The following is an 11,405-nucleotide window of genomic DNA, read 5'->3' as shown; positions in this document are numbered from 1 at the left end:
CTTCCCTTCTCTCTCTCTCTCTGTCTCTCTCCCTTCCTTCCTTCCTTCTTTGAATATCTCTTTCTATTTCTCTTTGTTTCTCTTTCTTTCTTTCTTTCTTTCTTTCTCTCTCTCTCTCTCTCCTCCTTCCTCTCTTCCTCCTTCCCTCTTCCTCTTCCTCCTTCCTCTCTCCCTCCTTTCTCTCCCTCCTTTCTCTCTCCCTCCCTTCCTCTCTTCCTCCTTCCTCTTCTCTCTTCCTCCTTCCTCCTTCCTCTCTCCCTCCTTCCTTCTCTTCCTCCCTTCTTCTCCCTCCTTCCCCTCTTCCTCCTTCCCCCTTTCCGGAAATCCAGCGCAAGCACCAGGAGATCCGCGCCATGCGCAGCCAGCTCAAGAAGATCGAGGATCTGGGAGCCGCCATGGAGGAGGCCCTGATCCTCGACAACAAGTACACCGAACACAGCACCGTCGGCTTGGCCCAGCAGTGGGATCAACTGGATCAACTGGGGATGCGCATGCAGCACAACCTGGAGCAGCAGATCCAGGCCAGGTGAGGGAGAGATCCCCGAGATCTCGGTGTTTGAGACAGAGATCCCCGAGATCTAGGGATGTGAGAGAGAGAGATCCCCAAGATCTAGGTGTGTGTGAGATCCCCTGAGATCTAGGGGTGTGTGAGATCCCCTGAGATCTAGGGGTGTGAGAGATTCCCGAGATCTAGGGGGTCAACTGGGGAGGCGGATGAAGCACAACCTGGAGCAGCAGATCCAGGCCAGGTGAGGGAGAGATCCCCGAGATCTAGGTGTTTGAGACAGAGATCCCCGAGATCTAGGGATGTGAGAGAGAGAGATCCCCAAGATCTAGGTTGTGTGTGAGATCCCCTGAGATCTAGGGGTGTGAGAGAGATCCTGAGATCTAGGGGTGTGAGAGATTCCCGAGATCTAGGGGGGTCAACTGGGGAGACGGATGCAGCACAACCTGGAGCAGCAGATCCAGGCCAGGTGAGGAGAGATCCCCGAGATCTAGGTGTGTGAGAGAGAGAAATCCCCGAGATCTAGGGGTGTGAGAGATTCCCGAGATCTAGGGGGATCAACTGGGGTGCGCATGCAGCACAACCTGGAGCAGCAGATCCAGGCCAGGTGAGGGAGAGATCCCCGAGATTTAGGGCTGTGTGAGAGAGAAATCCCCGAGATCTAGGGGTGTGAGAGATTCCCGAGATCTAGGGGGTCAACTGGGGAGGCAGATCTAGGGGTGTGAGAGAGATCCCCAAGATCTCGGGGGATCGAGTGGGGAGGCGGAGGCGGCAGATCCAGGCCAGGTGAGGGAGAGATCCCGAGATCTAGGGGTGTGTGAGAGATCCCCAAGATCTAGGGATCTACTGGGAGGCAGGTGCGGCAGATCCAGGCCAGGTGAGGGAGAGATCCCCAAGATCTAGGTGTGTGAGAGAGAGAAATCCCCGAGATTTAGGGTGAGAGAGATCCCCCGAGATCTAGGGGTGTGAGAGATTCCCGAGATCTAGGGGGTCAACTGGGGAGGCGGATGCAGCACAACCTGGAGCAGCAGATCCAGGCCAGGTGAGGAGAGATCCCCGAGATCTAGGTGTGTGAGAGAGAGATCCTTGAGATCTAGGTGTGTGTGTGAGAGAGATCCCCCAAGATCTAAGGGTGTGAGAGAGATCCCTCAAGATCTAGGGGTGTGAGAGAGATCCCCAAGATCTCGGGGGATCGAGTGGGGGAGGCGGAGGCGGCAGATCCAGGCCAGGTGAGGGAGAGATCCCAAGATCTAGGGGTGTGTGAGAGATCCCTCAAGATCTAGGGGTGTGTGAGAGATCCCCAAGATCTAGGGATCTACTGGGAGGCAGGTGCGGCACAACCTGGAGCAGCAGATCCAGGCCAGGTGAGGGAGAGATCCCCAAAATCTAGGTGTGTGTGAGAGAGAAATCCCCGAGATTTAGGGTGAGAGAGATCCCCCGAGATCTAGGGGTGTGAGAGATTCCCGAGATCTAGGGGGGTCAACTGGGGAGGCGGATGCAGCACAACCTGGAGCAGCAGATCCAGGCTAGGTGAGGAGAGATCCCTGAGATCTAGGGGTGTGTGAGAGAGAGAGATCCCTGAGATCTAGGGCTGTGAGAGAGATCACCCGAGATCTAAGGGTGAGAGAGAGATCCCTGAGATCTAGGGGTGAGAGAGAGAGCCCTGAGATCTAGGGGTGAGAGTGATCGTTCCCTGAGATTTAGGGGGATCCACTGGGTCAACTGGGGATGCGCATGCAGCACAACCTGGAGCAGCAGATCCAGGTCAGGTGAGGAGAGAGATCCCCGAGATCTAGGTGTGTGTGTGAGAGAGAGATCCCCTGAGATCTAGGGCTGTGTGAGAGAGATCCCCCAAGAGCTAGGAGTGTGAGAGATTCCCGAGATCTAGGGGGATCAACTGGGGAGGCGGATGCAGCAAAACCTGGAGCAGAAGATCCAGGCCAGGTGAGGGAGAGACCCCCAAAATCTAGGTGTGTGTGAGAGAGAAATCCCCGAGATTTAGGGTGAGAGAGATCCCCCGAGATCTAGGGGTGTGAGAGATTCCCGAGATCTAGGGGGATCAACTGGGGAGGCGGATGCAGCAAAACCTGGAGCAGTAGATCCAGGCCAGGTGAGGAGAGATCCCTGAGATCTAGGTGTGTGTGAGAGAGATCCCTGAGATCTAGGTGTGTGAGAGAGAGAGATCCCCCGAGATCTAAGGGTGTGAGAGATCCCTGAGATCTAGGTGTGTGTGTGAGAGAGAGATATCCAAGATGTAGGGTGAGAGAGATCGTTCCCTGAGATTTAGGGGGATCAACTGGATAAACTGGGGATGCGCATGCAGCACAACCTGGAGCAGCAGATCCAGGCCAGGTGAGGGAGAGATCCCCGAGATCTAGGTGTGTGAGAGAGAGATCCCTGAGATCTATGTGTGTGAGAGAGCGATCCCAAGATCTAGGTGTGTGTGAGATCCCCTGAGATCTAGGGGTGTGAGAGAGATCCTGAGATCTAGGGGTGTGAGAGATTCCCGAGATCTAGGGGGGTCAACTGGGGAGGCGGATGCAGCACAACCTGGAGCAGCAGATCCAGGCCAGGTGAGGAGAGATCCCCGAGATCTAGGTGTTTGAGACAGAGATCCCCAAGATCTAGGTGTGTGTGAGATCCCCTGAGATCTAGGGGTGTGAGATATCCCCAAAATCTAGGGGTGTGAGAGATTCCCGAGATCTAGGGGGGTCAACTGGGGAGGCGGATGCAGCACAACCTGGAGCAGCAGATCCAGGCCAGGTGAGGAGAGATCCCCGAGATCTAGGTGTGTGAGAGAGATCCCTGAGATCTAGGTGTGTGTGAGAGAGATCCCCCGAGATCTAAGGGTGAGAGAGATCCCTGAGATCTAGGGGTGTGTGTGTGAGAGAGAGATCCGAAATATAGGGTGAGAGAGATCGTTCCCTGAGATTTAGGGGATCAACTGGATAAACTGGGGATGTGCATGCAGCACAACCTGGAGCAGCAGATCCAGGCCAGGGGAGGAGAGATCCCCGAGATCTAGGGGTGTGTGTGTGAGAGAAAGATCCCCAGGATATCGGGGGATGGAGTGGGGAGGCGGAGGCGGCAGATCCAAGGCAGGTGAGGGAAATTCCCTGAGATCTAGGGGGATCAACTGGGGAGGCGGATGCAGCACAGCCTGGAGCAGCAGATCCAGGCCAGGTGAGGGAGAGATCCCTGAGATCTAGGTGTGTGTGAGAGAGAGATCCCCGAGAACTAGGGCTGTGAGAGAACCCCTGAGATCTAGGTGTGAGAGAGATCCCAAGATCTAGGGTGAGAGAGATCGTTCCCTGAGATTTAGGAAGATCAACTGGATAAACTGGGGGTGCGCATGCAGCACAACCTGGAGCAGCAGATCCAGGCCAGGTGAGGAGAGATCCCTGAGATTTAGGTGTGTGTGAGAGAGAGATCCCCGAGATCTAGGTGTGTGAGAGAGAGATCTCCCTGAGATCTAGGTGTGTGAGAGAGAGATCCCCCGAGATCTAGGGATGAGAGAGATCATTCCCTGAGATTTAGGAGGATCCACTGGACAAACTGGGGGTGTGCATGCAGCACAACCTGGAGCAGCAGATCCAGGCCAGGTGAGAGGGATCCCTTGCGATCTAAGGCTGTGAGAGAGATCCCCCAAGATCTAGGGGTGAGAGACGGATCCCCAAGATCTAGGGGTGTGAGAGATTCCTGATATCTAGGGGGATCAACTGGGGAGGCGGATGCAGCACAACCTGGAGCAGCAGATCCAGGCCAGGTGATGAGAGACCCCCGAGATCTATGGGTGTGTGTAAGAGAGAAATCCCCGAGATTTAGGGGTGTGAGAGATCCCCAAGATATCGGGGGATCGAGTGGGGAGCGGAGGCGGCAGATCCAAGGCAGGTGAGGGAAATTCCCCAATATCTAGGGGATCTACTGGGAGGCAGGTGCGGCACAACCTGGAGCAGCAGATCCAGGCCAGGTGAGGGAGGAGATCCCCTGAGATCTAGGGGTGAGAGAGATCCCAAGATATTGGGGGATCGAGTGGGGAGGCAGAGGCGGCAGATCCAAGGCAGGTGAGGAAGAGATCCCCGAGATCTAGGGGTGAGAGAGATCCCTCAAGATCTAGGGGTGTGAGAGATCCCTGAGATCTAGGGGGATCGAGTGGGGAGGCAGAGGCGGCAGATCCAAGGCAGGTGAGGTAGATTCCCCGATATCTAGGGCATCTACTGGGGAGACATGTGCGGCACAACCTGGAGCAGCAGATCCAGGCAAGGTGAGAGGGATCCCCTTAGATCTAGGGGTGTGAGAGAGATTCCCGAGATCTAGGGGATCAACTGGGGAGGCGGATGCAGCACAACCTGGAGCAGCAAACCCAGGCCAGGTAAGGGGGAGATCCCCAAGATCTAGGTGACTGCGTGAGAGAGATCCCTGAGATCTAGGTGTGTGAGAGAGATCCCCGAGATCTAAGGGTGAGAGAATCATTCCCTGAGATTTAGGATCAACTGGGGATGCGTATGAAGCACAACCTGGAGCAGCAGATCCAGGCCAGGTGAGGAGAGATTCCCGAGATCTAGGGTTGTGAGAGAGATCCCTGAGATCTAGGGGTGAGAGAGATCCCCAAGATGTGTGTGTGTGAGAGAGATCCCTGAGATCTAGGGGTGTGAGAGATTCCTGAGATCTAGGTGATCAACTGGGGAGGTGGATGCAGCACAACCTGGAGCAGCAGATCCAGGCCAGGTGAGGGAGAGATCCCCGAGACCTTGGTGTGTGTGAGAGAGATCCCCGAGATCTAGGGGTGAGAGAGATCCCCTGAGATCTAGGTGTGTGAGAGAGATCCCCAAGATCTAGGGGTGTGAGATTCCCGAGATCTAGGGGGATCAACTGGGGTGGCGGGTGCGGCACAACCTGGAGCAGCAGATCCAGGCCAGGTGAGGGAGAGATCCCCGACATCTAGGTGTGTGTGTGTGAGAGAGAGATCCCCGAGATCTAGGGATGTGTGAGAGAGATCCCCAAGATCGAAGGGGGATCGAGTGGGGAGGTGGAGGCGGCAGATCCAAGGCAGGTGAGGGAGATTCCCCGAGATCCAGGGGGATCTAGGCAGGTGTGGCACAACCTGGAGCAGCAGATCCAAGGCAGGTGAGGAGAGATCCCCGAGATCTAGGTGTGTGTGTGAGAGAGATCCCCAAGATCTAGGGGTGAGAGAGAGATCCCCTGAGATCTAGGGTAGAGAGAGACATCCCCAAGATATAGGGGTGTGAGAGATTCCTGAGATCTAGGGGATCAACTGGGGGTGCGCATGCAGCACAACCTGGAGCAGCAGATCCAGGCCAGGTGAGGGAGAGATCCCCGACATCTAGGTGTGTGTGTGAGAGAGAGAGATCCCCGAGATCTAGGGATGTGTGAGAGAGATCCCCAATATATCGGGGGATCGAGTGGGGAGGCGGGGGCGGCAGATCCAAGGCAAGTGAGGGAGATTCCCCGAGATCTAGGGGATCTACTGGGAGGCAGGTGCGGCACAACCTGGAGCAGCAGATCCAGGCCAGGTGAGGAGAGATACCCGAGATCTAGGTGTGAGAGATCCCTGAGATCTAGGGGACCAACTGGGGATGCGCATGCAGCACAACCTGGAGCAGCAGATCCAGGCCAGGTGAGGGAGAGATCCCTGACATCTAGGGCTGTGAGAGAGATCCCCCGAGATATAGGGCTGTGAGAGATCCCCCGAGATCCAGGGCTGTGAGAGAGATCCCTGAGATCTAAGGGATAAACTGGGGATGCGCATGCAGCACAACCTGGAGCAGCAGATCCAGGCCAGGTGAGGGAGAGATCCCCGACATCTAGGTGTGTGTGTGAGAGAGAGAGATCCCCGAGATCTAGGGATGTGTGAGAGAGATCCCCAATATATCGGGGGATCGAGTGGGGAGGCGGGGGCGGCAGATCCAAGGCAAGTGAGGGAGATTCCCCGAGATCTAGGGGATCTATTGGGAGGCAGGTGCGGCACAACCTGGAGCAGCAGATCCAGGCCAGGTGAGGAGAGATACCCGAGATCTAGGTGTGAGAGATCCCTGAGATCTAGGGGACCAACTGGGGATGCGCATGCAGCACAACCTGGAGCAGCAGATCCAGGCCAGGTGAGGGAGAGATCCCCGACATCTAGGGCTGTGAGAGAGATCCCCCGAGATATAGGGCTGTGAGAGATCCCCCGAGATCCAGGGCTGTGAGAGAGATCCCTGAGATCTAAGGGATAAACTGGGGATGCGCATGCAGCACAACCTGGAGCAGCAGATCCAGGCCAGGTGAGGGAGAGATCCCCGACATCTAGGGCTGTGAGAGAGATCCCCCGAGATATAGGGCTGTGAGAGATCCCCCGAGATCCAGGGCTGTGAGAGAGATCCCTGAGATCTAAGGGATAAACTGGGGGTGCGCATGCAGCACAACCTGGAGCAGCAGATCCAGGCCAAGTGAGGGAGAGATCCCCGACATCTAGGCGTGTGTGTGTGTGTGAGAGAGATCCCCGAGATCTAGGGATGTGTGAGAGAGATCCCCAAGATCTCGGGGGATCGAGTGGGGAGGCGGAGGCGGCAGATCCAAGGCAGGTGAGGGAGATTCCCTGAGATCCAGGAGATCTACTGGGGAGGCAGGTGCAGCACAACCTGGAGCCACAGATCAAAGCCAGGTGAGAGATCCCTGAGATCTAGGGGTGTGAGAGATTCCCGAGATCTAGGGGGATCAACTGGGGGGCGGGTGCAGCACAACCTGGAGCAGCAGATCCAGGCCAGGTGAGGGAGAGATCCCCCGAGATCTAGGGGTTGAGAGAGATCGTTCCCTGAGATTTATTATTATTATTAATAATAATAATAATAATAATAATAATAATAATAATTATTATTATTATTATTATTATTATTATTATTATTATTTCTCTTTTCCTCCCTCAGGAACACGACAGGCGTCACCGAAGAAGCGCTGAAGGAGTTCAGCATGATGTTCAAGTGAGTAAGATTGATTGATTAATTCCCAATATTGATTGATTGATTGATTCCCAAGATGGATTGATGGATCCCAAGATGGATCCCAAGATGGATTAATTAATTGATTGATTGATTGATTGATTGAGTGATAATTCCCAAGATTGATTGAGTGATAATTCCCAAGATTGATTGATTAATTCCCAAGATGGATAAATGGATCGATTGATTGATTGATAATTCCCAAGATTGATTGATTAATTCCCAAGATGGATAAATGGATCGATTGATTGATTGATAATTCCCAAGATTGATTGAGTGATAATTCCCAAGATTGATTGATTGATTGAGTGAGTGGTCATTCCCAAGTTTGATTGGGTTAATTGATAATTCCCAAGGTGGATTGATAGATTAATTCCCAAGATGGATTGATTGATAATTCCAAAGATTGCTTAATTGATTGAGTGATAATTCCCAAGATGGATTGAGTGATGATTCCCAGGATTGATTGAGTGATAATTCCCAAGATTGATTGATTGATTCCCAATATGGATTGATTGATTGATTGATTGATTAATTCCCAAGATGGATGGTTTGATTCCCAAGATGGATTGATTGATTATTCCCAAAATGGATTAATTGATTGATTGATTGATTGATTGAGTGATAATTCCCAAGATGGATGGATTGATTGAGTGATAATTCCCAAGACTGATTGAGTGATTGTTTGATTGATAATTCCCAAGATTGATTGAGTGATAGTTCCCAAGATTGATTGATTGAGTGGTCATTCCCAAATTTGATTGGATTAATTGATTGATAATTCCCAAGGTGGATTGATAGATTAATTCCCAAAATGGATGGATTGAGTGATAATTCCCAAGATGGATTAATTGATTGATTGAGTTATAATTCCCAAGACTGATTGAGTGATTGTTTGAGTGATTAATTCCCAAGATTGATTGATTGATTGATTGATTGGTCATTCCCAAGTTTGATTAGATTAATTGATTGATAATTCCCAAGATGGATGGGTTGATTGGTTGTTAATTCCCAAGATGGATTAATTAATTAATTAATTGAGTGAGTGAGTGATAATTCCCAAGATTGATTGAGTGATTGTTTGATTGATAATTCCCAAGATTTATTAAGTGATAGTTCCCAAGATTGATTGATTGAGTGGTCATTCCCAAGTTTGATTGGATTAAGTGATTGATAATTCCCAAAGTGGATTGATAGATTAATTCCCAAGATGGATTGATTGATGAATTCCCAAGATGGATTGATTGGTTGATAATTCCAAAGATGGATTGATTGATTGATTGATTGATTGATTCCCAAGATGGATGCATTGATTGATTGAGTGATAATTCCCAAGATGGATTAATTGATTGATTGAGTGATAATTCCCAAGACTGATTGAGTGATTGTTTGATTGATAATTCCCAAGATTGATTGAGTGATAGTTCCCAAGATTGATTGATTGAGTGGTCATTCCCAAGTTTGATTGGATTAATTGATTGATAATTCCCAAGGTGGATTGATTGATTATTCCCAAGATGAATTGATTGATTGATTGATTGATTGATTCCCAATATAGATTGATTGATTGATTCCCAAGATGGATGGATTGATTATTCCCAAGATGAATTGATTGATTATTCCCAAGATGAATTGATTGATTGATTGATTGATTGATTCCCAATATAGATTGATTGATTGATTCCCAAGATGGATTGATTGATTATTCCCAAGATGAATTGATTGATTGATTCCCAATATGGATTGATTGATTGATTGATTGATTGATTCCCAAGATGGATGGATTGATTCCCAAGATGGATCGATTGGTTGATTGATTTCCAGGATTGATTGATGGATGGCTGGATTGATCATTCCCAAGATTGATTGATTGATTATTGATTGATTGATCGCCTTTCCCCCCCAAATTCCAGGCACTTTGACAAGGACAAATCCGGCCGCCTGAATCACCAGGAGTTCAAATCCTGCCTTCGATCCCTCGGCTACGACCTGCCGATGGTGGAGGAAGGAGAACCAGATCCCGAGTTCGAATCCATTCTGGACACGGTGGATCCCAACAGGTAAGAGCATGACCCATTAATAATAATAATAATAATAATAGATTTTCTAGAATTTCTAAGTCTAGAAATTATTAGTTAATAATAATAATAGGTAGAGGGCAGACTAGAAATTATAGAAATTCAGTTAATAATAATAATAATAATAATAATAATAATAATAATAATAATAATAATAATAGATTTTCTGTAATTTCTAAGTCTACAAATTATTAGTTAATAATAATAATAATAGGTGTAGGGCAGACTAGAAATGATAGAAATTCAGTGAATAATAATAATAATAATAATAGATTTTCTATAATTTCTAAGTCTAGAAATTATTAGTTAATAATAATAATAATAGGTGTAGGGCAGACTAGAAATTATAGAAATTCAGTGAATAATAATAATAATAATAATAATAATAATAATAGATTTTCAATAATTTCTAAGTCTAGAAATTATTAGTTAATAATAATAATAATAATAATAATAGGTGTAGGGCAGACTAGAAATTATAGAAATTCAGTTAATAATAATAGATTTTCTATAATTTCTAAGTCTAGAAATTATTAGTTAATAATAATAATAATAGGTGTAGGGCAGACTAGAAATTATAGAAATTCAGTTAATAATAATAATAATAATAATAATAATAATAGTAATAATAATAATAATAGATTTTCTATAATTTCTAAGTCTAGAAATTATTAGTTAATAATAATAATAATAGGTGTAGGGCAGACTAGAAATTATAGAAATTCAGTTAAGAATAATAATAATAATAATAGATTTTCTATAATTTCTTAGTCTAGAATTAAATCGGAATTAAATTGGAATGAGAATTAAATTGGAATATAAATCGGAATTGAATCAGAATTAAATTTGAATTATCTCATTCTGTCCAGAATATAATTTGGATAAAATTTGATTAAAATTTGAATTAAATCAGAATTAAATCTGAGTTAAATCATAATTAAATCAGAATTAAATCAGGATTAAATCGGATTAAATCGGAATTAAATCTGAATAAATGAGAATTAAATCGGAATTAAATCTGAACTAAATTTGAATAAATCAGGATTAAATCGGAATTAAATCTGAATTAAATCTGAACTAAATTTGAATAAATCAGAATTAAATCGGAATTAAATCGGAATTAAATAGGAATTAAATCTGAATTAAATCGGAATATAAATCTGAATTCAATCTGAATTCAATCTTAACTAAATTTGAATAAATCGGAATTAAATCTGAATTAAATCTGAACTAAATTTGAATAAATCAGAATTAAATCTGAGTTAAATCGGAATTAAATCAGAATAAATCAGAATTAAATCAGAATTAAATCTGAATTAAATCGGAATTAAATTGGAATTAAATCTGAATTAAATTGGAATAAAATCGGAATTAAATCGGAATTAAATCAGAATTAAATTTGAATTATCTCGTTCTGTCCAGAATATAATTTGAATAATATTTGATTAAAATTTGAATTAAATCGGAATTAAATCTGAATTAAATTTGAACTAAATCGGAATTAAATCTGAATTAAAATGGAGTATAAATCTGAATTAAATTTGAATTAAACCTGAATTAAAATGGAGTATAAATCTGAATTAAATTTGAATTAAACCTGAATTAAAATGGAGTATAAATCGGAATTAAATCGGAATTAAATTTGAATTATCTTGTTCTGTCCAGAATATAATTTGAATAAAATTTGATTAAAATTTGAATTAAATCTGAATTAAATCTGAGTTAAATCTGAATTAAATTGGAATTTAAATCGGAATTAAATTAGAATTAAATCTGAATTAAAATGGAGTATAAATCTGAATTAAATTTGAATTAAACCTGAAT

The 11,405-nt window shown here is 46.0% G+C and overlaps 1 protein-coding gene and 1 long non-coding RNA gene across 2 annotated transcripts in view; both read left to right on the top strand.

Annotated features, from left to right (window-relative positions):
- The window catches only part of SPTAN1 (spectrin alpha, non-erythrocytic 1), a 228,594-nt gene that overhangs the window by 208,034 nt on the left and 9,155 nt on the right, over positions 1-11,405 (top strand). Inside the window, exons 52-54 of the mRNA XM_081898017.1 lie at positions 330-526; positions 7,432-7,485; positions 9,417-9,563. Of these exons, the coding sequence (XP_081754143.1) occupies positions 330-526; positions 7,432-7,485; positions 9,417-9,563 (398 nt within the window). The remainder of the gene's footprint in view (positions 1-329; positions 527-7,431; positions 7,486-9,416; positions 9,564-11,405) is intronic.
- Positions 1,816-5,296, top strand: LOC309361671. The gene is made up of 3 exons (XR_014164587.1): positions 1,816-1,869; positions 2,036-2,062; positions 5,234-5,296. It is a non-coding gene; the product is annotated as an uncharacterized lncRNA (long non-coding RNA).

This window comes from Podarcis melisellensis (genome assembly GCF_964234715.1).
Source record: "Podarcis melisellensis genome assembly, chromosome: Z".
Taxonomy (NCBI): Eukaryota; Metazoa; Chordata; class Lepidosauria; order Squamata; family Lacertidae; genus Podarcis; species Podarcis melisellensis.
This window is presented reverse-complemented; position numbering and strand designations above follow the sequence as displayed.